We start from the raw sequence: 26,084 nt of genomic DNA on the forward strand, positions 1-26,084 counted from the left end.
TGCTCAACCTCTCTTCATAGCTAGCGCCCTTCATACCAGGCAACATCCTGGTGAACCTCCTCTGCACCCTCTCCAAAGCATCCACATCCTTTTGATAATGTGGCGACCAGAACTGTACGCAGTATTCCAAATGTGGCCGAACCAAAGTCCTATACAACTGTAACATGACCTGCCAACTCTTGTACTCAATGCCCCGTCCGATGAAGGAAAGCATGCCGTATGCCTTCTTGACCACTCTATTTACCTGCGTTGCCACCTTCAGGGAACAGTGGACCTGAACACCCAAATCTCTCTGGACATCAATTTTCCCCAGGACTTTTCCATTTACTGTATAAGTATACTGTATAATGTGGGGTGATACTCGTGGGCAACATAAACACCACATTGACCAGTTATGCCGAATGGCCAGATTCTGTGCTGTCCATTGCATGTCTTTCGATGTAATATCTTCCCTGTGAAGCCACGTGCACAACACTACGGAAAATGGGCACATGGAAGCACCGTTACCTGAACACATGATCCTCACATCTTCTTTATGAGAACAGTCGTGGTTACCCCACGATGCTGAGGGACATTCCCAGAGAAATGATTCGTTACCGGAACACTTCAGTTCTTCCAACCAAACTGGCCCTGAGCCTGGTCCACAAGATGTAGGAAGTGCCATGTCCAATGCCTTTCCACAACCCAGCTGTTTGCAAACCACGTCAGCGTCCGCCAGATCCCAGGAATCATCGCAAACTGAGCCCCATGTCCCATTGTAATAAATCTCCACTCGGCCAGTACATGGGCTTCCACCGTCAGACAGCCTTAACTGCGCGTGTTCTGTTGGACAATAGCACAGGAGGATTATACTTTCAATACACATTCACCTCATCACTCAATACAACTCATTGTACCATCACCAGCTGAAAAAAAGAACTCGTTAAATGTGCCGTTGACAGGTAAATAAAACTTTTCAACTGAATTGTTTACACTACTTCTTACATTGATTGTAAAGAACAGAAATGGTTCAGTTAACCTTCTACATCTGACTTTGACAAGTTATGGTCTCCAGTTCCCCTTTTATGTTTTAAACATTATGTGCGTTGTTGTACAGGCATTCACTCACATAATTAACAGTCAATTTATACTCATGTACTATAACTGTATCTGTTCCTGGTCCATGTATGTTGCCCTTATTTGGTACCTTGGACGGACATTTACTGCCATCTCCTATTTCCTTGATTTCGAATAACAAGTGAATTGCATTTATCTAGCGCCGTTAATGTGATAAAACATCTCAAGGCACGATACAGGAGTGATGTCAAAGACATTTTAACATGGAACACCTAAGAATATATTTAATATATATAAGATAACCAAAAGCTAAGTCAAAGAGTTAGTTTTTATGGGGCGTCTTAACGCAGGAAAGAGTGGTTGCCAGGCAGAGAGATTTAAGGAATTAATTCTACAGCGTATGACCTCCGCAGCTAGAGACACGGCCGAAGATGCTGTGCTATTAAACTCAGGAATGCTCAAGAAGCCAGAACTAAGAGCTGTCAGACTGGAACCGATGGCAAAGACAGGAGCTGTGAGGTCAAGAAGGGAATTGAAAATAGGGATGAGAATTTTAAAATCGCGCATTGCAGAACAATGTAGGTCAGTCAGCACAGGGCAGATGGCTAAGTGGCACTTGGTCGAGACAGCAGATTTTGCAGAGGTTGTAACTAGGGAAGCCAGCCAGGAGTGCATTAGAATCATCGAGCTGAGAGGGAACAAAGCAATCGACAATACTAGATAAGGGCAAAGTAGGGTGATGTTATGGAGGTGAAAATAGACAGTGTTAATCATTGTTTGGATATGTGATAGAGAACTCACCTCGGGGTCAAATATAATACAAAGGTCACAAGCAGTCTGGCTGAGTAGCACACTGTTGGTATGGAAAGGAATGGAGTTTGTGGCAAGGGAAGAGATGCGATGGGGACTGATGGCTTGTATCTTTTTAATACTGAGTTTGAGGAATTTTTTGCTAATGCAGTACTGAAAGCCAGACAGGAATTCTGACAGTGTACAGGCTGTGGAGGGATCACGAGAGTTGGATGTGAGGTCGAGTTGGATACTGTGAGCTACATGTGGAAACTGAGGCTGTGTTTGCGGATGTCACTGAAAGGCAGCATGTAAATGAGAAATGAGTTGTCGAAGGATAGATCCTTTGGTGACACGATAGGCGACTTTGCAGGAGCGGGAAGAGAAGCCATTGCAGATAAATTTCTGACTATGACCGTATAGATAAGACTGGAACCAGCTGGGTGTTAATGGAAAGGGCTTGGAGCAGAATTCCATGATCACTCATATCAAAAGCTGTATGCAAGTCAAGAATGATCAGAAGGCACCGGTTACATTTGTTACAATCACTTAGGAGGTCATTTGAGAAATTAAAACATGCAACTCCATAAAAGATGAGCATGGATTTGGGTGGCGTCAACACATTCAAAGACTTTGGCGAGGTATGAACAGTTGGAGCCGGGGCAGTAATTTGCATGGACAGGTGGTCAATGGCTCCTTTTTGAGGAGAGGTTGATGACTGCTGATTTGAAGGACATGGGGCTGAGCATGAAGAGAGAGAAAGAGAGAGAGAGAGAGCGAGAGAGCGAGAGAGAGAGAGAGAGAATCGTTAATATTGTCAGCTAACATGGGGACCAGGAAGTGAATGTGTGTGTTCGGCAGTTTAGTAGAAATAAGGTGCAGGCAGCAATATGTGGATTTCATCAACAGCACAGGTACAGAGAGAGCGTGGGGAATTCTTGGAGAGAAACAAGAAATGCCAAATCAGGGTGATGGTACGGGGTGGGGGTGGGGAATTGATAGGAAGTTAGGCCTGGTGGGTTGGGGAAGAAAGGGAAGCAGTGGAAGGCGACTGAACTGACATTTTTGAACTTTGTAACAAAAAATCCACGAGCTCCTCTCACTTACTTTTGGATTTGAGGGTGGACGAGGCAGGGGAGTGGTTCAGGAGGAAGATTTGTGATGGAGAAGATATGCTTTGCATTTTCTTTGCCTTCCTGGATGATATTTGACTAACGCGTGGTTTTAGTGAAGAACAGTTGGACCCGATGATGCTTTATGCAATTGATCCATTCAGTATTATATTACCAGATAGTTCACCAGATGTCACCGTGCCTTTCTGGTTTTTTATTTGATTCTTTCAGGGGATGTGGGTGCCACTGGCAAGGCCAGAATTTGTTTAATCCACCCTACATATTTCTTTCACTTCATACTGGAGAATGTAATGTCTACAAGTTCTACCCTTGAACATCAGCCTTACAATATGCAGTATCTTCGTGTAGAACTATGTTCTAGGGTTGCGTTGATTATAAAATTATCATAAATCAATTTAATATTAATTGCATAAAAGAATCACTTACTTTTGCAAGGATGGGAATCTGCCTTTGACAATGAAGGTATTTGTGTAATTTGAGAAACGTAAACCGCATGTCTGAACAGAGAATATGCAGACCTCTCTGTCCAGACAGGCTGGTGCTATTATTTTCAATGAGCAAACAAAACTTGTGAGGCACATTAGCAATTGCTATTGTCTGTAAAAGATCAATGTACTAAACTACTAATTATGTCAATATATGACTGTTGGACCGGACCAAAGAGGATAGAAAACAAGATCTCTCTGCAAAATACTGGACAGGATCAGGAAATGTCCTCTGGACAATTGAAATCCAGATGTGTAGACCTTCTGGTTGAGCAGCAAACCAGTATTTAAACTGGCGTGGAGAAAAATGATTGGACTAATTGCGTCAGGCACTTTGGAGAATAAAAATCAGCGATGTGACCCATCAGATAGAGAAGTAGAAGACAAGGAGAAGACACATGGCTTCTGTAGGTGGACATAAATGCTGGGTGGAGCTGAACATCTACCTAACTGAAGAACAAGATGAAATACTCCACTGTGTCCAGTGACTGAGTGTGTAATAACCATTCAGCACTGTAAACCTCTGACGTGAAACGCTGGAATACATTGATTTCCGCTGTGTCCGAAGCAAATACTTACTGTAAACAAACGGTATCAAATCTGAATCATTAACTGTCTCATATATTGTAAGTTCCACTCTGTCATTGGTAAATAAATGTTCGTTGGAACCACCCCAAAGCATATGTCCATACTTACATTCAGCATAATGCAACATCCCTGGAACATATGCCCGCATTGACATGCTGCACAATGGAACTTTCAAGCATCGAGTCTGAAACATCTGTCTACTTTTATACACAGCCTAATGAAACTTACACCAGCTCAAATCCCACACAGCTACCTCCACTTATATACTGTACAATGGAACTGATTGCAAGCTCGGCGCCGGATTTGATACCAGAGCTGAGATTCCAATTCCATATTCTATTTATCACAAGGGCGTTATCTTTCACCTCTATCATCCTTCAGCTCCATTCCTGCCTCAGCCCATCTGCTGCTGAAATGCTCACCCATGCTTTGTTGCCTGCAGAACCGACTATTTTAATGTTCTCCTGGGCCATCACCCGTCCTGCACCCTCCATAAACATCAGCTCATCCGAAGCATTGTTGCCTGTCCTACATGAAGCCTCTCTCAGGAGCGCCACTGTACTCACTGATGTAGACTGGTTTCCCTGCCACCAATGCCTCGAGTTTTCAATTATGATCTTCATGTTTAGACCCTTCATGCTCTCCCCCTGCCATCAGTATAACCTCCTCCAGCCTGAATCATTTCAAGAGCTCTGCTTTTCTCCAAATCCAGCTTCTTGTCCATCACCCACTTCCATCTCCACAACTTTCAGTCTTGCCTTTAACCATCTAACCCACCAGGTCAGAATTTCCACCCGACATATCTCTGTGTCTCCGGCTCTTCAAATCCAACCTTCTGCCAAAGAATTTAGTCACTCACTCCAACATCTCTTTGTTTGGCTCTGTGTCAGTTTTCTGTCCGATTACACTCCTGATAAACTCTTTGTAATGTAGGTGTTTACTGAAAGTTCTGTCATAAAAAGTTCTTGTTGCTTAATTGTGCCCGTGTCCTCTCTCTCTCTGCACACCACCCCCATCCAGCCCCAGATCCCCCAGCGCCCACCATCCTCACCCCCACTACCTGAATGAAATTACTGGTTTGAGACACCCAGGAACAAATGACCTATATTACGAATTTTCTGAGCAGATTAGACATTTCACTTTTATGTTTTTGTAAAAACGGTGAAGAATTTGTTCACCTGCACACAGGACCCCGACATCCATACTGTCAGTCAGAGACGAATTCAATGTGAATAAGCTGCAGTTCTGGAGCTGCAATTCGTTTCCTTCACATTGGACATCATTCACCCAGACGGGTCCTTCACTCTTTCCATCCTTTGAATAGTTATAACTGGCTGTCGCTTCACCGCAGCCCAGCTGTGTACAGACCACGTTGGCATCATTCAGGGTCCAGTGTCTATCCTGCAATCTCCCCCAGCTGCCGGTGTAGTAAATCTCCACTCGCCCATCACAATGGCTTGCCCCGTTAGTCAGCCTCAGTGACCAATTTTCATCTACGATATGAAACACATTGAGAATGATGAAACTGAAGCAAAACATCTCATAACTTACTGCCACCAGAAACGTTATTAATTTGAATGGTTACTGTTTCTGTCATCATTGTTCAGACGGCTTGTCAGAAGATCTTCTTCACCATTACGTTTTCTCAGTAAATACATTTTAATGACATATCTTGCACTGACTAAATTGAGCAAAAAAGGTAAAATGAACTGTGGTTGAGCGTGGCAAATACCGCCTATTGATAAGTGATGAGACCGAAGGGAGGAGCAGGGGCTCTAAATGGCTCCTGACAGATGACAGTTCCTTTTCTTCCATATGGAGAGAAACAGACAAGTTTAAGTTGACATAATGCATCCGATGAAGTCTCAAATTACCTCACAAGCAATGAAACACTTTTGATTTGTAGTCACTAATGCTGACAGGTGACTGACACGAGGGACTGAAGGTCGTTCCCCTCTCCACATGTACTGATATTTCCTGCTCTCGCCTGGACCTGAAAATATCATCAACGATTCTTCCAATTTCGCCTCCTTATCTTCACATGGTTCATCTTCAACTCTTCCATTCCCTTCCTCAACATCACTGTCTCTGATTTTGGGGATAGGCTATTAACCAGTATAAAGAGTTACTCCAGTGACTCTCACAGTTACCTTGTCTATGATTCCACACACCCCGATTCCTCTAATGACTCTATCACATTCTTCCACTTTCTCCATCTGCATTGTATCTGTCTGGTGATGCAACTGATCATACCAGTGCTTCCAGATATGTCTTCCTTTTTCCTCAAACAAGGACTCTCCTCACCTCATCATCCACCCACCATGGTTGATTGGGCCCTCAAGCACGTCCATTCCATTTTCCATACTTCTGCTTTCACCCTTTCCCCCCTCCCAGAACCATGATAGGATTCTGCTTCTCCTCACCTTCCATTCCACCAGCTTCCATACTCAATAGATGATCTTCCACCATTTCCACCACCTTGAATGTGATGCCACGAGCAAGCACATCTTCCCCTTCCCTCCACTTTTAACATTCTGAAGGGACCATTCGCTCTGTGGTACCCTGATGCACTCTTCAATCATTCTCAACACCCTTTCCCACAGGAACATTCCATGAAAGCGCAGGAGATGCTGCCACTGCCCTGTTACCTCTACCTTTCTTACCATCCAAGCCTCCAAGCACCTCTTCCAAGTGAAACAGCGATTACTTGTACTTTCACTGCATTTACTGTATTGACAGATCATAATGCTGTCTCCTGTACATCGGGAGACCAAACACAGTTGAGTGATTACTTTGCAAAACACCTTTGTTCAGTCTGCAATCTTTACCTTCAGCTTCTGGTTGCCTGTCATTTTCATTCTTTATTCCACTCCCACTCTGAACTCTCCCTCCGCTTTCTCCTACACAATTCCAATGAAGGTTAACATAAGTTTGAGAAACAGCCCTTCATCTTCCCACGAGCTTCTTTACAGCGTTTGGATTCAACACTGTGTTCAGCAATTTCAGGTCTGATTCCCTCCCCCTTTTCCTTCTTTTGGGACGATATTTTGCCTTCCAATGTAGACCACCTCTATAAATGTGCTTTATACTTGACCCATTCCATATCTTTTTGCCTTGCATTGTCCCTTTTGCCATTTAATCTCTCCTGTCTTATTCCATATCACAGATGGTTCCTTTCGTTCTTTCCTTGTTTTCCCCTTTCATTATAAACATGTTAAATCTCTATGTTCCGATGGAAGATCCGCAAACTGAAAGATCGATACTGTTTATCTCAACATACATGCTGCCAGATCTGCTGAATATTTCCAGCACTTACTGTTTTTATTACCTATGTTTTAAATTGTGAAACGTGGGAGAACGTTTGTGTTGAGCAATGTCCCACGTACAGTGATCTAATAACTGAACAGATAATCTGTTATATGAGGAAGCTGATTGATGGATAAATGTAATCCTGGAAACTGGGAGAATTGTAATTTACATCAAGTTTGTTAAATAATCAAAGAAATAACACATTAGTGAAATAACGAGTTACTTCACTCACTATCATTTTATTGCACTTGGTGTAATAGAAATTCAAATTTATCTCACTACTTATCTGGAAACAAGTTCACAGTGTTTTCTATTGTACAGCTGATCTTTGCAGAGAATTCCATGATAATTCATATTTTAACTGCCAACATTAATAACAGTTTCAATGCTCGAGCAACATCTCCATTCTATGGCAGTGGTGCTGAGAGCAAATTGCTGATTCTATAGCCCTTGAATAATGCCCCAGATTTACCCGGAAAGAGATATTATATGACGAGAATTACTAAGAACAGGACATTGTATGTATTCAATGTTTATTGGACTGAAACTCTTGGATTCATTTGTAATTTCTAATAAACCCACAAACACGTCTTTGGATCTTAGTGTCAAAGGAAGCATGCGATCAGAAAAACTAGTGAATCAGCGACCTGTGGAAATAGTCAATGATGCTTGACAGTAGAACAGTTGGTGTATTTCAGTTCAATTGACTGAGATGACTCACCAGTACAGATGACACTGGCATCATTTTCATGTGAGCAGCTAAACTGCTCCCAGGATGAAACAGGACAATCCCACAATCGTGTCTCGTTCCCCCGACACCTGTAATTTTCCTTCCACACTGGACCGGTTCCCTTTCCAAAGTGAGCTCCTCTCGGGATTGAGTTTACTGCCCCACACTGAAGGTGCTCACAGACCACGTTGGCGTCTTCCACATCAAAGTAAAGGTCACACAGCGTCCACCACTGGTCTCCATGTAGCACCTCCACCCGGCCAGAGCATCTGTTCATCCCATCAACCAATCGAGGTCCATATTTCCCTGTATTGGAAACAAATCCAGATCCAAGTAATTTATAAATCATTCTCCGCATAGAAACAGCAAAATAGAGAATGGGTAAAAAAGTTGAATCTTATCTACCACGATCATCTATCCATACTTTACACAAATTATCTATTCAAAACAATTAAAATTACCACAGCAGATCAAAAGCAAAATACTACGGATGTTGGAAATCTGAAATAAAACAGAAAATGCTGGAAATACTGAGCAGGGCTAGCAGTATCTGTGGAGAGAGCAAGAGAGTTATGTTTCAGGTTTGTGTCCTTTCATCGCAATACTTACTACAGGGCCTCGTGAAGAAGTTGGCTGAACACTCAACAATTAACAGGTCTTCTTGCAAACGCTAATCGATTGTTGGTCTCTATCTCTTTTGTCTTGGAATATAAAACTCAGAAGGATGTGATGTTTCTGTTGTATCTGTTGTCGCTTTTGGGCACCGCACTTCACAAAACCATTGGCTTTGGAGGTGGTGCAGGACAGAGTCACTAGAATGACAACAATGCTTAAAGTGTTACATTCTGAAGGCAAGTTGCATAAACTTTGTTTGTCGCAGATTGAGTTTAGAAGAAGTACAGCTTATCTAGTTGATGTGTTTAGAATGTTTAAGGGGTTTGATAGATGAGCTGTAGAAGACTAGAAGAACGAATATCAAACAAGGCCATTTAGGAGCTGCTTTTCTTTATGAGGGATGTGGGCATCTCTGGCAGATGTGGCAGTTATTGCTCAACGCTATTTGCCCTTGAAACCGTTGTCAGGCCCTTCATTTTGAAATGCACTTGTCCGCATACGGAATGTTCTTCTGCAACGCTGTAAGGTAGTTAGAGTTAAGGCAAAGTGTGCAAGCATAATTTGTACCTTTAGCTGCATCTGTTGTAAACAGAGTGGAACTTTAGAATGTGGCAATTTTTGGGTAAGACTGAACTTTAGCCTTGACATTTAGAATTTAACTTGAAATTCAAAAAAAGTTGCAAGGCAGTTCACTATTAGCAGTTAACAGTGCAAGTCAGGTTGGTAGTAAGTAATCAATCAGCAGTGATTGTCCGAATGGAGATAATTACTGTGAGCTGGAAACTGTCTCTACCGTTGCAACTTGAATGTTCCTGAAAAGACCGATGAGATTAAACTTCTGGTAAGGCACAGAGAGTAACCATTGTTCACAATGTTGATTGAATTCATTAGGAACAACGTTTGGAAATTGGAATTTGCTAAGAGTAAGAATTAGGTGCAGAGGGGGAATTTTTTTTTAATTCTTTCACAGGGGATAGGGTGTTGGCTAGGCTGGCATTTACCATCCATCCCTAATTGTCGTGGCAACGATGGTGGTAAGCCGTCTTCTTCTACCTCTGCTGTCCAAGTGCTCTCGCTCCACCCACAGAAGGGAGTTCCATGATTTTGACCCAGCGACAGGGAAGGAATGGCGATATAGTTCCAAGTCAGGATGGTTTTTGCCTTGGAGGGAAACTTGCAGGTGGTGGTGTTCCCATCCACCTGCGGTCCATGTCCTCCTAGATAGTAGAGGGCCTGGGGTTGGATGGAGGTGCTTTGATTTGTCTGTTAAGCTTGAGTAAGTGAGTGGAGTCACCGATTTAAAACAGCACCACAGCCAGAAGCATGAAAGCCTATTGAAAGAGGCAGACACCAGACAAATAGAGGGGAAAACTCATTCAGTGAAGCAATTGTTCTGTCAGAGTATGACAGGGTGTGGGTAAGTTGCAAATATGTATTAAGTTAATTGGTGAGTGCTTAGTGTTTTGGCGTTAGCTAACCAGTAAAGTAGCTTTCAAGCTAAAAAGCAACTGCACATAATTTTACCTCTAAAATAAAGACAGACTAAGTTCTGGCACAGCAGTTTTTTCTCTGGATATAGGAATTTGTGGGTAACTGAACTGTCCCGAGAGAACATGTCTGTAGTAGATGTCTCCACCTAGAAACTCTCTGGCTCAGGGTCATAGAGCTGATGTGGCAATTGGAGAAAATCCAACGGGAGTAAGAGGAGTATTGGACATAAAAACAAGAAATGCTGGAATCACTCAGCAAGTCTGGCAGCATCTGTGGAAAGAGAAGCAGAGTTAACGTTTCGGGTCAGTGACCCTTCTTCGGAACTGACAAATATTAGAAAAGTCACAGATTATAAGCAAGTGAGGTGGGGGTGGGGCAAGAGATAACAAAGGAGAAGGTGTAGATTGGACCAGGCCACATAGCTGACCAAAAGGTCACGGAGCAAAGGCAAACAATATGTTAATGGTGTGTTGAAAGACAAAGTATTAGTACAGATTGTCTTTCAACACTCCATTAACATGTTGTTTGCCTTTGCTCCGTGACCTTTTGGTCAGCTATGTGGCCTGGTCCAATCTACACCTTCTCCTTTGTTATCTCTTGCCCCACCCCCACCTCACTTGCTTATAATCTGTGACTTTTCTATTATTTGTCAGTTCCGAAGAAGGGTCACTGACCCGAAACGTTAACTCTGCTTCTCTTTCCACAGATGCTGCCAGACCTGCCGAGTGATTCCAGCATTTCTTGTTTTTATTTCAGATTTCCAGCATCCGCATTATTTTGCTTTTATTATAGGAGTATTGGACAGTTTGCTGCAGATTTCAGTCACACCTTGTGGAGAGCAGTAGGATCAGAATGAGTTTGTTGCAGCTTATAGTGCACAGTAATTGAACTCCAGATGTAATGGAGAACGAGGATATGCAGAAAGTGAATCTATCCAACAGGAACAATGTACTGGCTATTTGTGAGGATAAGGATGAAGACTGTCAGAAGAACAGCCAGAATGTTGAGCATGATATATTGGGATAGGAAGCTGTTCAAAAGGAGGAGGAGTGGAGCATAATGTGATACTTTTAAGTGATTCAATAATTAGGGCATTAAGAGACCCACACAATATTTGCCCAACTTGTGCGAAGTGAGGGATATCTCAGATCAGATTGCAAGAATACAGTGGAAATATCTAGTCGTTGTGGTCCATGTAGGGGCCACCAGCATAGGAAAGAGTAGGCAAGAGGTTATTTTCAGAGAGTACCAGGAGCTGAAATATAAAAGAATATCTCAAGGATTATAATCTCTAGATTATTTTGCAAGCCGCTTGCACATTGGCATCGGAAAAGAAACGATTCGGGAGATGAACACGTAGTTGAAGGTTATGTTGTTGGAAAGAGGTGTTACATTTCATGGGACCCTGGCACCTGTACTGGGATATTAAAGAACTGTTGTGTTGGAATGCGATTCACCTGAATCCGGTTGGGATCAGGGTCCTAGAATAAAGGATAAATAGGGTTGTTACAGGAACCTTAATCTAGTAACTGGGTGAGGGGAGGCTGGTGGGTGGCGGGGTGAGGGGGTAGAGCACAGTTGTAATTGTAGCATATCTAGGCACTACAGGGGAAGGGAATACTGAAGATGCAACATTTGAGTAAAACCAATTTACGGTTTTACGTTACGTGCATTTGCGCTGAAAACAGTTGTTGCTTTCTTGAAAAAAGAGTTGTTAGAAATACTGTCAGAAATACTGGAGAAATAATTGGAACTAGTGGAAGCTGTCGGTTTATATGTAGTGCAGAACGGAAATGTGGGCAGAATCATACCAGTGATAGGTCATTGCATGTTCCTGTTCTGGCTGTAATGGTCATTTAATTATATTCCATGATAAGACAGTGCACGCCATTGTTCTTGTCACTGATTGGTCAGCTATTGTGCATCATGGCAAGTCAATCCATACTGCTGTTCTGGTCGTGGTATGTTGGCTGCACAGTAGGTGATGGTGCGTTTCTTGAGTAGAGAAAGCCAGATATTCACTGAGGAGCAGGTCACTGTTAGAGGGACAATATGGTATTTATCGCTCTCCATAGCGTCCCTGACACAGTGAATGGGACAAGCTTGCCATCAAGCAAGCTCAACTTAAAGACCACCGCATTGAATGGTCCAATTCCAAACTCAACCTCATCTGTTATGGACTGGCATGCAAGACACAGTAACATCATAATATAAAAGAGACCACAAACATGCAAAAATGCAAAAAATAAATGCACAGATCTTCGTGAATGGCAAAGATACAAAGAATAGCAAAGGATGACAAAACAGACCGCAAGAGCTACAAAACTTTTACAATAACTTCAGAAATATATTGTCATTAAAAGCAATGTGGTCTCATTACAATGACAGTTGTGATATTATAAATGAAAATAAGGAAATGGCAGGAATTATACATAATTACTTTGCATCAGTATTTGCATGGACACAACTTTTATTCAGGTTTTTTGTTGCCGCAGTCGGCCAAATGCTGCCCTGACATTCAGGGCAGTCACTCTCAGCTGGAATACAGCTGTATCATACATGTTTGTACAAAGGGTGTGATGAGGTCTGAAGCTGAGTGGTCTGAACAAACACAAACTGAGCGTCAGTGAGTAGTTTATTGGTAAGTACTGCTTGATAGCGCTGTAAACAACACCTTCCATCACTTTGTTAATGATAGAGAGCAAACTGCTGGGTCAGCAATTAGAAAATTGCAATTGTCACACTGCTATTTAAAGAAGGTTATCGAGTGAACCGAGGGAATTACAGATTGTTTCGCCTAACAGCTGTTGTCAGGAAATTGCTAGAGTGTACATTTAAAGATGGAGTATCTGATCACCTTGAAAAGTTACAGCTAATCAGAGAGAGCCAGCGTGGATTTGTAAAAGGTAGATCATGCCTGATGAACCTGATCAAATATTTTGTGGAGGTAACTAAAGTAGAGGACAGGGGAACTTCAATGGATGTTATTCAGATGAACTTCCAGAAAGCACTCAACAAAATCCCTCGTAACTGATTGTTGGCTAAAGTTGAAGCTCATAGAATTTATGGAAAATTATTGACCTACTTAGGACGTTAGTTTCGTGACAGGAGATAAGACAGCAGGGATAATGGGCAGCTCCTCCAACTGGCAGGATGTGATGGCGCCGTCCCACAGGAACCTCAACTATTCACCATATTTATTAATGATTTAGATGACTGAATATAAATCCACACATAATTGACATACTCAGTATTGCCATTGAAAGAAACCATCAGCCATTTTGTAATCATGTATATTTTAAGCATAACTTAACAAAAAAAAAAAGATTCCATGACTATTTCAATATTGGTGAGTGTGAGGTGTCCAATTTGGACTGAAAAAGATTACAGTACTTTCTAAATGGTGAAAAGCCGGACGCAGCACAGGGAAAAGAGACTTCAGGGTCATGGGCAACTACAGGAACGGAAAGCAAAACAGCCAATGGAATGCTGTGCTTTATATCTAGTGGAATGGAATACAAGGGGCGAGAAATGATGCTACAGCTAAAAAAAACTGGTGCAATGTTAAGCTATGGGCAATATGCGTTGGGAAGGATATGTTGACCAGGGAGAGTGTGCAGCATAAAAGATGCTAGAATGATTCTTTGGATTCAAATGTTTCTGTTTTTTATTCATTCATTTGATGTAGGTGTCGCCGGCAAGGCCAGCATTCATTGTTCATGTCTCGTTACCTTTCACAACTGGGCTATGTAAGAGGACAGTCAAGAGTCAACAGCATTGCTGTAGGTCTCTGGTCACATGTCGGCCAGACCAGGTAACAATGGCAGATTTCATCCCCTAAGGATATGACTAAACAAGATTTTTTTTAATAACAATCGACAATGGTTTTATGGTTACCATTACTGAGACTAGTTTTTAATTCCAGATTTATTAACTGAATTTAAATTCCACGAGCTGCGATGGTGGGAATTGAACCAGCGTCCCCAGAATTAGCCTGGGACTCTGGATTGCTAGTCCAGTGACATTAGCACCACACCATTGCCTCCCCTCATTATGAAGAAGGATTACACAAACTGTGGCTGGGTTCCCTGAAATTTATAAGAGTCATGTCCTTTCACATTCCCAGCCTATGTCTTCCAGCTGCTGGAAAGTCTTTGGGAATTCTGCAGGTGAGCTACTTGCCACAGAATGCCGATCATCTGACCTGCTCCACTCGCCACTACATTATTGTGAATGGTCTAGTTCAGTTTCTTGTCAATGACAACACCCAGTAGGATTTGATGGTGGTAGTGAATTCACTGATTATAATAGCTAGGGGAGATGATATTGTCTCTCTTGTTGGAAATAGTCATTAACTGACACGGAGGTGGTGAGTGTGTTACTTTCTACCTATCAGCCCAAGTCTAAATAATGTCCTGATCTTGATGGAAGTGGGCATGAACTGTTTCTTAATCCGAGGAATTGTGAATGGAACTAAAGACCATGCAATCATCAGCAAAAAGCCGAACTTCGGACATTTTGATGGTGGGAAGGTAACTGACGAAGCACCAGAAGTTACTTGGGCCTCAGAGAACAATTAGAAAACACATTTTTCTATTAAAACCGTGGAAATCTGGAACATTCCCGAAAGTAAAGAGCGGTGGATGTTACATTTAATCTAAATTTTCAGGACTAATATTGATACATTTTTGTTAGCTCGGTGTATCAAAGAATCCGGTTCAAAGCGAGGTAAAGAGACTTGAAGAAAATATCATCTATGATATAACTGAATGATCGAACAGGCTAGTGCAACTGAAAGCTGTGTACTGATAATGTGGACATGTGTCTGATCCTGTCATATTTAGCGGGTAAAATGCACACATTCTATAAAATAACTTTGTAATCTTTCACTTCTGGCCTGATTGCACTGAGCAGTGCTGGAGTACAGCCGTTCTTTTATGCCCTGCCGTTCAGTAAGTGTTAACGTGGGCACAGTGGAACAGTGGTTAGCATCACAGCTCCAGTGACCTGGGTTCAGTTCTGGGTGCTGTCTGTGCGGAGTTTGCACGTTCTCCCTGTGAATGCGTGGGATTCTGCCGCGTGCTCTCGTTTCATTCCACAGCGAAAGACTTGCAGGTCGATAGTAAGTTGACCATTGTAAATTAACCCTACTGTGGGTAGGTGCTACGAGAATGGTAGGTAATGTAGGATTAGTATAAATTGGTGGTTGTTGGTCGACATAGACTCGGTGGGCCGAAGGACCTGTTTCAATGTTGTATGATAAGAAGAATAACGTGGGCAGGGAGGGTCAGAAGGCTATTGTAATGTCGGATCATTCGTGGTGTTCAAATTAAAGTATCGAAATAGGCCAGTGCATATTCATTTAGTCAACTCCCAACTGTTGCAGCCAATATTCAATTCTAAATATACATTCGGTGCAGTGGTAAACAAACTTGCGAAAATTCTGCTTCTTGCAGAATAAATGTTAAGAATTATAACCATCTTGTTTACCAGTAATTGTGGGTATTTTGTACCACATTACACCAGACCTTCAGCAGTAATAGTAAACTATAATGACTAGTTTAGATATGAACCTTTCAGACAGCAACATGGGAATGCCACCTTCCTTTGTTTTCCCAATATTAAGCAGGAAGTTGTCTGCTTTTAGGTAAGTCTGTACTCACCGGAACAGATCACACTGGCATCGTTCCTGTGGCTGCACTCCTGCTGAGTTCCTTGAAAAAGACGGCAGTCCAATAAACTGGACTCGTTTCCAGTGCATTCAAAGATATCAGTCCGTAAGAGGCCAGTACCCTCTCCAAAATGGGCATATCTTGGCACAGACACGGCGACTCCACACTGAAGCTGACTACAGACCACATTGGCGTCTTTCAAATCCCAGTCAAGGTCACACACTGTTCCCCAGTTTTCACCGTACTGGATCTCCAGTCTGCCTGAGCATGGAGAGTCTCCGGATGTTAGTCTAGGATATCTGTGATCTTAATAAGCATATTGTATCATAATTAGCATAATACTTTAATAATCACAATAATACAAATATTTACATTTCTATTCGCATCTGATTAATCACAGATCTGGCAACATTCGTTCTCAGATTCTGTTCAAAACTGATTATGCTGGATTTCCTGCATCACTACTGCTGATAATGTGACAGAACTATAATGTTTAAAATGTTCCTTTATTTATTTATAACTTCCCCAGTCGCCGTCACTGTCACTGAGAAACATGCTCTGTATCAGCAGTTAGAACTGGGCAAGAAGTATTGTGTGACAAGAACTGGTGCTAGGAGTACTGTTGTTCATATTTAACATAAATGATTTCGACTCAGAAAAGGGACGTACAATTGTAATATTCACTAATGACATCTACTTGGAGCAATAGTTAATACAAAGGCAGATTGTGAGCAAAATACTTTACGTTAACGAAATTGTAAGTGAATTTTAATGCAGATAAATGTACACTTACACATTTGGGTAGGAAGACTGAGAAGCCATATTCCTTGGACAATGATAATCTAAATTGCATCGAGGAGCAATGGGACTTCGGGGCACAGATACAAAAATCAATAAAATATCAATACATGTTAACAAAGCTCTTGGAAATGCAAAAAAAGATAGAGGTTTGTTTATGAGAGATACGTATGAGAGATCTTTGAATGCACTGGAAACGAGTCCAGTTTATTGGACTGCCGTCTTTTTCAAGGAACTCAGCAGGGGTGCAGCCACAGGAACGATGCCAGTGTGATCTGTTCCGGGAGTCACACCCAGCACAAGGAAATATTTGGTGTTGATTGGGAGTAGGTTGATTGGGTGCAAACTAGTCAGTGTTTCCCTGCTTTTCCAGGCAGTGTGTAACTGAGCAACTTTACACCATATCAGTTGAATCCTCGTGCTGTAACTGCTGTAACTGTACTGGATCAGCTTGGCCAGAGTTGTCGCCAGTTTCAGAGCACTGATCTTCAGCACTGCAGCTGCAGTATTATCGGGCCCTTAACGTTTGCTTTGTGCTGTGTGCTCAGCCGCTTCTTAATGTTGTGTGCCGTAATCTTCGGAATGGAGCAAACAATAGAACGCATTTGCACAGCGCTAACCCATTGACATGAATTATCACATAATACGTCTCACCTTTTGTCAGTCTGAATAACTACCTTTAACCACACTTTGTTGATTGTTTTGTACCCAGTTTTCTACTGTCTGTCATGATCACCCTTCAAAGCCCTTCATATGAAATTAATTATCTTGAAACCACATTCACAGTTTTAAGTTTAAAAACTGGACAGACAGTTTATGACCAGCAAGATGCAGCAGTCAGCATATAATCATAGAATGTTCACAGCACAGAAGGAGGCCATTCAGCCCGTTGTGTCCATGCTGGTTCTCAGTAAGAGTACCTCAGCTAGTCCTATGCTTCTGCCCTTTCTCCATAGTCATGCAAAGATTTTCTCTTCAGGTGCTTGTCCAATTCCATATTGAAAGCCACAATTGAATCTGTCTCCATCAGACTTGCAGGCAGCACATTCCAGATCCTAACCACTCGCTGTATAAATAACTTATTCCTCATGTCACGTTTGGTTCTTTGCCATCCACCTTATAACAGTGTCCTCTGGTTATTGACCTTTCAGCCAAGAGGAACTCTTCTTCTCTATCGACTCTGTCTTGACCACTCATGATTTTGAACACCTCTATCAAATTTACTCGTAACGTTCTCTGTTCTAAGGAGAGCAACCACAGCTTCTCCAACCTATCAATGTAACTGAAGTCTTTCATCTCTTGAACCTTCCTTGTAAATCCCTTCTACACCCATTCTAAAGCATTCACATTCTTCTGAAGTGTCGTGCCCAGACTTGTACACAATACGCCAGTTGAGGTGAACCCAGTGTTTCACAAATGTTGAAAATAGCTTCCTTACTTTTGTACTCGATGCCTCTATTTAAAAAGGTCAACATTCCATTGCCCGATTAACCACTTTCTCAACCTGCCATGCTGCCTTCAACGATTTGATTAGAAACACTCCCAGGTCACTCTTGGCTGCAGTCACTTTATAATTGTACCCTTGAAAAGAGACCGGCAGCTAGCATTAAAAGAAATCCCAAAGTTTTCTCTCGACAGAGAAATAGTAAAAGGGTGGTAAAAGGAGGAGTGGGGCCGATTAGGGATCAGAAAGTGGATTTACATATGGAGATAGTGGGTATAGTTGAGGTATTAACTGGATTCTTTGCGTCTGTCTTTACTAAGGAAGAAGATGCAACACAGGCAATGGTTAAAGAGGAGGTAATTCAGATACTAGAGGGGTTTAAAATTAATAAAGAGGATGTATTAGATATAACCTGTTATATATGAACTTACACTTTGAACATCCAAATTAGGACCAGGAGTAGGCGACTCAACCCCTCGAGCCTGCTCCACCATTCAATGAGTTCACGTTTGAACTGATGACTCCGCATTTCCACCTGCTCCCGATAACCTTCCACCCCCTTGGTTATCAAGAATCTACCTACCTCTGCCTTAAAAAAATCAAAGACTCTGCTTCAACTGCTTTTTGAGGATGAGAATTCCAAAGACTCACGACCCTCTGAGAGAAAGAAATTCTCCACATCTCTGTCTTAAATGGGCGACCCCTTATTTTTAAACAGTGACCCCTAGTTCGAGATTCTCACACAAGGGAAAACATCTTTTCCACAACAACACTGTCAAGTCCCCTCAGGATTTTATGTTTCAATCATGTCGCCTCTTACTCTTCTAAATTCCAGAGGATGCAAGCCCAGCCTGTCAAATCCTTCCTCGGATAACAGGTCACCCATTCAAGATATTAGACCAGTAAACCTTCTCTGTACTGCCTCCAACGCATTTACATCATTCCTTAAATAAGGAGACTAGTACTGGACACAATATTCCAGATGTGGTCTCACCAATGCCCTGTGTCGCTGAAGCATAGCCTCTCTACATTTGTATTCAATTCCACTCACGATAAATTATAACATTCTCCTTGCTTTCTTAATTCCGTGCTGTACTTGCAGACCAGCGTTTTGCGTTTCATACTCTGGGACACCCATATCCCTCTGTATCTCAGAGCTCTGCAATCTCTCAGCATTTAGATAATATGCTTCCCTTCTATTCTTGCTGCCAAAGTGGGCAATTTCACACTTCCACACATTATACTCCATTTGCCAGGTCTTTGCCCACTCAATTAACCTAATTATAGCTGTTTGCAGACTCCTTATGTCCTCTTCACAAGTTACATTCTTACCTAACATTGTGTCATTAGCAAATTTAGCAAGCATACCGTCGGTCCCTGCATCTAAGTCATTTCGATGAATTGTGAAACGTTGGGGCCCCAGCACAGATCCCTATGGCACACCACTCGTTACATCTTGTCAACCAACAAAATGACCCATTTATGCCTACTCTCTGTTTCCTGTGAGCTAACCCATCTTCCATCCATGTTAATATGTTACCCCCTCCACCATGAGCTTTTATTTTCTGCAATAGCCTTTGATGTGGCAACTTATCAAATGCCTTCTGGAAATCTAAGTACAATACATCTCCCAGTTGCCCTTCATCCACAGTACATGTAATTCCCTCAAAGAACTCCAATCAATTGGTGAAACATGATTTCCCTTTCACAAAGCCATGTTGACTATACCTGATTACCTTGAATGTTTCTAACTGCCCTGCTATAACATCTTTAACAAAAGCTTGTAACATTTTCCCTAAGGCAGGTGTTAAACTAATTGACCTGTAGTTTCCTGCTTGCTGTTTCCCTCCTTTTCTGACTAAAGGAGTTGCATTCGCTATTTTCCAATCCAAATGAACCTTCCCCGAATCTGGGGAATGTTGGTAAATTAAAATTAACGCATCAACTACCTCACTTGCCACTTCTTTTAACACCCGAGGATGAAGTCCATCAGGTCCCGGGGACTTGTCAGCCTGCAGCTGCAACAATTTGCTCAGTACCTTTTCCCTGGTGTTTGCAATTTTCTTGAGTTCCTCCGTCCCTTCCATTTCCCGACTTACAGCTAAAACTGGGATGTTACTTTTATACTCAATAGTGAAGATCGCTGCCAAATATCTGTTCAATTCATCTGTCATCTCCTTATTTTCCATTATTAACTCCCCAGACTCACATTTTATAAGTTCAACGCTCACTTTATTACCTCTTTTCTTTATTTTTACAAATATATGTATATATGTAAACTCTTACTATCTGTCCTTATATATCTATCTAGCCGTATCTCGTCCTCTAATGTTACTTGCCTTATCAATCTTTTAGTCATCCTTTGTTTTTAAAAAAATATTCTGTCCAATCTTTTGACCTGCCTCCCATCTTTGCGCAATTACAGGCTTTTTCTTTAAGTTTGATACGACCTTTGGCTGTTTTCCTTAACCACGGATGGTGGGACCCACTCTTGGAATGTTTCTTTCTCGTTCAAATGTGAGAAATTGTGTATTCTGAAATATTCCCTGAAATGTCTGCCACTGAAACTCTATTGACCTATCCCTTCACCTGATTTGCCAATTTACTTTAGCTAGCTCTGCATTCGTGTCCTCATAATTGCCCTTATTTAAGTTTAAAATATGAGTCTTGGACCCACTCTGCTCTCCCTCAAACTGAATGTAAAATTCAATCATATCATGATCGCTGCTACCTAGGGGCGCCTTCACTGTGAGGTCATTAATTATTCCTACCTCTTTGCACAATACCAGGTCTAGTATATCCTACTTTCTGGTTGGCTCCACAAGGTATTGTTCCAATAAATTATCCCGAGAATATTCTATGCAGTCCTCATCTAGGCTATCTCTGCCCATCTGACTTTTCCAGTCTAAATTTCGGCGAAAATCCGCCCCTAATTATCACTGTACCTTTCTGACAGGCTGCCATTTTTTATTCATTTATAACCTGCCCCACAGTGTGGTTAATGTCAGGTGGTCTGTACACCACTTCTGACAAGCAAATTCTTGCCTTAATGATTTTTCATCTCTACCCGACAGCTTCGACATCCTGGTCTCCTGAACTTAGTCATCCCTCACCATTGCGCTAATACCATCATTAATTAACAGAGCTACCCCTCCACCTATTCCTAGCTTCTTGCCCTTCCTAAATTCCATGTATCCTTCAATCTTCAGGTCCCTGTCTATATATATAAATGAACTAAACTTTGGTGTACAGGGCACAATTTCAAAGTTTGCAGATGATACAAAACTTGGAAGTATTGTGAACTGTGAGGAGGATAGTGCAGATCTTCAAACGGACATTGGCAAGTTGGTGGACTGGGCAGGCAGTTGGCAGATGAAGTTCAATGCAGGGAAATGTGAAGTGATTCATTTTGGTCGGACTGACATGAAGATAAAATATAAAATGAACAGTTCAATTCTCAAGGGGATACAGGAGCAGAGGGACCTTGGTTTAATAGTGCATAATTCATTGACGGTGGCAGGCTAGGTTGAGAGAGCGTTAAATACAGCATACACGGCCCTGGGCTTTATTAATCTGTGCATAGAGTGCAAGAGCAAGGAAGTTATGTTGAGCTTGTATGAGACACTAGTTCGTCCTCAGCTGGAGCATTGCATCCAGTTCTGGGCGCCGCACGTGAGGAAAGATGTGAGGGCATTGGTGAGAATACAGAGACGTTTCATGAGAATGGTTCCAGGGATGAGGAATTTCAGTTATGAAGATAAATTGGAGAAGTTTGTATTGTTTTCCTTGGAGAAGAGAAGGCTGAGAGGTGAATAGACAGCGATATTCAAAATAATGAGGATTCTGCACAGAGTAGGGAGAGAGAAATTGTTTCCACTGGTGAAAGGATCGAGAAGGAAATGGCACCGATTTAATGCATTTGGTAAAATAAGCTAAAGTGACATGCGGAAAAAGTTTTTCATGCAGCGAGTGTTAAAGATCTGGAATGTTTGTCTGAGAACGTGGTGCAAACTGGTTCCATTGCAGCATTCAAAATGGAACTAGACAGTTATATGAAAAGGAAGAATGTGCAGAGTTATGGAGTGAAGGCAGGGAAATGGAACTGAGTGAATTTCTCTTTCAGAGAGCCCATGCAGTCATGATGGGCCGAATAGTCTCCTTCTGCACTTTAACAGTTCAGTGATTCTGTGATATTGCCTCTCCTCCGTGTTCCAACCAGAATGTATCAGTTCACACTTCTCTGCATCAAATTACATCTGCAACCTGTCCGCCCATTTCACCAGCCTCGCTTTATCCTCCTGAAGTCTACTGCTATCCACCTTCCTGGCCATGTTTTCAGGCAAACTCGCTTCCTTTCTTCCAATAGTTCAACGGTGTTGAGTTTAATCGTTGCAGCTAATTCCGGAACTATCTTAGCTCCTTTGTTTAATATTCTGTGCATTTTACTTTCTCAATATTTCCTAAAATTTAAAAGGCAATGCGCAGGCAGCGGTGGGATCTTAACGCGCACTTTCCTCTTGTGATACCCACAATAACTGCGGACCCATTACTTCAGCTCCCCGAGGCTGTGAAACCTACCCCTCTCCCTCCCCTGCTCCCCAGTCTCAGCTTCACAATCTGTGTAATACATCAAATCTGAGGCAAAGCGATCATTGCAGGCGGACAGCCGGTCTGACAGTGCATGCCGGGTAGCGGCTGCTGGGTTGATGAATGGCGAGTTCGATTCAGATTGTGACATTTCCATCGGTTCAGATCATTTTCTGCGGCTTTTGGGAAAATCTCAATGGAAACTGCACTGTCTGTATTGTAAATGTGCTGAGTATCAGGTATTTGCTGCTGCCGGTGGAGAATCTTTATTAAATATGGTGCTAATGATATAATTTTAAACAGTGATCCGAATATTAACATTAATTCTAACCGGAGATTACTGGAATTATTAACATCTGATATTTCAGGTCCGGACCGTCCCGGATTGTTTTACTTTTGCTTCTTCCCAGATTCTATCAGCCGCGGCAGGAGATGAGAGACTGAGAAAGATTTTTACCTGAACAGATGACGCCGGCATCATGGAAGTGTGAGTAGGGATAGTGATCCCATTGCGCTGACTGACAGTCCTGCAGAGTGGCCTCAGTCCCGCTGCACTCTACATCACTCGTCACAACGGGTCCGGACCCTTCCCCAAAGTGAGCCCAGCCCAGTGCAGAGACCGCGGTCCCGCAGCCCAGCTCCCGACACACAACAGCGGCGTCCGGCAGGTCCCAGTACGAGCCAAACACAGTCCCCCACTGTCCCCTGTAGTGAATCTCCACTCTCCCAGCGCACCGACTGCCCCCATTCACCAGTCTCAGCTTCACCATCTCTGTAAAATATCAGAAATATCGTCAAGCGGTTATAGTGTTTTAAACCCAAAGGATCCCAATGCACGGACGCTCCGAATTCACCAGGCATGAATGGATAGGAACATCAGTCTGCACTCAGAACCCTAATAAAACCCGGAGTAAATATTACACATGTAAAAAAGAGATGGAAATACTAATAAACGGTGCAAACGAGCAGGGAACCGGGAGACAGCCGGATATTCCCATCAATGGGCACCGTGTGGCGAAAAGGTCAGAATAGATTTAACCTGCAGAGGTGGGGAGATGGGCGTGGCTGTAATGATCACATCTTTACGTGCTCAATACTGATTGGAGGAACACAGTGAGATCCCAGCACCAGGAAAGAGCAGAGGAAATTGCACCCTCACCCAGCACAACCAATAAAGATGAGGCTGGATGGTCATGTGATCTCGATGTCAGCGCAGATTTGTGAGGTGAACCTTTGGACCAGCAACAGTGTCAGTGGAGCTGATCGTTCACTCTCTGCTCATTAGAGACCCTCAGTTATTGTCCCTCCACATGAAGACAGCAGTCATCGCTCAGCTAGGAAAAAGTGTGAGTGGAGCTGATCCTTCATATTCTGCGCTTCAGAGACCCTCAGTTATTGTCCCTCCGCATGAAGGCTGCAGCCATCTCTCAGCTAGGTAACAGTGTTAATGGAGCTGATCCTTCACACTCTGCTCTTTGGAGACCCACAGTTATTGTCCCTCCACATGAAGACAGCAGCCATCTCTCAGCTGGGTAACAGTGTCAGTGGAGCTGATCATTCACACTCTGCTCTTCAGGGACCCTCAGTTATTGTCCCTCCACATGAAGGCAGCAGTTAACTTCCAGCTAGGTAACAGTGTGAGTGGAGCTGATCATTCACACTCTGCTCTTCAGGGACCCTCAGTTATTATCCCTTCACATGAAGGCAACAGTCGTCTTTCAGCTAGAATTAAAGATCTTTTGCAACACTGTGAGGGACACATTCACTTTCTGACTGGCAACCGGGCAGCAGGTTAATCCGCTGGTACTGAGATTGTCGCTCAAGCTTAATATTTAATGGGATGGATTAGAGCAGAGAGATAGCAGGTAGTGTGAAAGTAAAGGGCGATTACCTAAAGGGTCAGCATGACTGTTCCCAGGTCTGCCTGAAATGAGAAGTTAACAATTAGAGTTCACTGGGACAATAAATGAATGAAAATGTTAGAAAGAAAAGACACAAATACAACTAAATGCAGGGTCATTATTCCCATCGCTTTGCAGATGAAGTAATACCGGGATGTGTGATTTCCTTCCGTAAAAGCGAAAATACAATTTCTGCAACAAATTAATATTGGTAATGGGCTGAAATGTATCCAGAATTGTTTTCATATATACACACACTGAAACCCGGATACACTCTCTCCATGTGCTGACGGTGCGTCGGCCCCATGTATTACCAGTGTGAAGGTGCCTGAGAATGCGGTGGTGATGGTTCTCTCCCTTATAGAATCTTACAATGAAACAGCAAAGAGGGACGCCATTCGGCCAATGGTGCCTATGCTGTCTCTTTGTAAGAGCTGTCTAATTAGTCCCACTGCCTTTCCACATCACCCTGTAAATTTGTGCTGATGGTGCTCTGACCTTTGATGACCCATGTGTCGATGCCCTGAGAAGAATGTGGTGATGGACCTGCTTTCAAACACTGGTGGTGGTACTCTCAGAGTATTCAGCTTTCTGATCTAAATTTCGGGAAGGAATGGGAACATTTAAATTAAATTAAAGAATTTCCGATCCTGTGGCAGATTTCGATGCCTTTTAATTTATTGCAAATCTTCCACCTGCAGCTGTCAAAGTCTCTATAAAGGTGTAATTGGGCATTTCTGCTGTTCAATAAAATATATAGCTTCCTCAAACAAAACAAAACAAGATCAACGGTCTGTCAGCCTCCTAGCTCGGTGCTGACTGTTTCTTGCAAAGTTCCTGCTGTTCTGATTCTCTTCTAACCTGTCCTCGCCGACGTGCCCTATTTTTTTCCCCGTTGATGATGTTCCAACAATGGTCCTCCCGTTTACTGGCTAAGCGCTTCAGCTTTTTAAAAATGCAGTCAGTCGTTTGACCGGTACCCAATCCCACTGAAAACAATGTGTCTCACAGGTCTCCAGGTATTTTTACTATTCACAACATTATATACTAGGGACGGTGTGTTGACCTGCTCCCAATATCCCTGATGATCATGTGCCTCACAGATCTCCAGGTGTTTTTACTATTGTCTGCATTATATACTAGAGACGGTGTCTTGACCTGCTCCCAATCCACCTGATGACAATGTGTTTCACAGATCTCCATGTGTTTTTACTGTTCACAGCATTATATTCTACAGATGGTGTGATGACCTGTACCCAATCTCCCTGATCACAATGTGTGTCACAGATCTCCAGGTGTTTTTCCTATTCTCTACATTATATACTATGGACGGTGTGTTAACCTGCTCCCAATCTCCCTGCTGATAATGTGTGTCACAGATCTCCAGGTGTTTTTCCTATTCTCGACATTTTATACTATGGACGGTGTGTTGTCCTGATCCCAATCTCCTGATCACAATGTGTCTCACAGATCTCCAGGTGTTTTT

At 42.6% G+C, this 26,084-nt stretch overlaps 1 protein-coding gene across 1 annotated transcript; it reads right to left on the minus strand.

Moving 5' to 3' along the window:
* Window positions 1-392: 392 nt before the first annotated feature.
* Window positions 393-22,441, minus strand: LOC137358870 (scavenger receptor cysteine-rich type 1 protein M130-like). Its single transcript, XM_068025088.1, has 6 exons — window positions 22,365-22,441; window positions 15,860-16,044; window positions 8,082-8,396; window positions 5,230-5,544; window positions 621-822; window positions 393-474 (listed from the first exon to the last, which is right to left on the minus strand). Exons 1-6 carry the CDS (start codon window positions 22,439-22,441, stop codon window positions 393-395), a joined length of 1,176 nt encoding a protein of 391 aa, XP_067881189.1.
* Between the last annotated feature and the right edge of the window lie 3,643 nt (window positions 22,442-26,084).

The sequence above is a fragment of the Heterodontus francisci genome, unplaced genomic scaffold (assembly GCF_036365525.1).
Source record: "Heterodontus francisci isolate sHetFra1 unplaced genomic scaffold, sHetFra1.hap1 HAP1_SCAFFOLD_157, whole genome shotgun sequence".
Classification (NCBI taxonomy): Eukaryota; Metazoa; Chordata; class Chondrichthyes; order Heterodontiformes; family Heterodontidae; genus Heterodontus; species Heterodontus francisci.

Bases quoted from the DNA above. Each gene is read 5' to 3' on its own strand.
- LOC137358870 (XM_068025088.1), bottom strand. From the start codon at position 22,441: ATGGCCAGGAAGGTGGATAGCAGTAGACTTCAGGAGGATAAAGCGAGG. The intron at 8,397-15,859 runs GTGAGTACAGAC...TTTCCAATACAG, and splicing joins TGCCAGTGTGATCTGTTCCG to GGAAATATGGACCTCGATTG. The intron at 475-620 runs GTTGGAAGAACT...CATTTTCCGTAG, and splicing joins CCAGGCTCAGGGCCAGTTTG to TGTTGTGCACGTGGCTTCAC.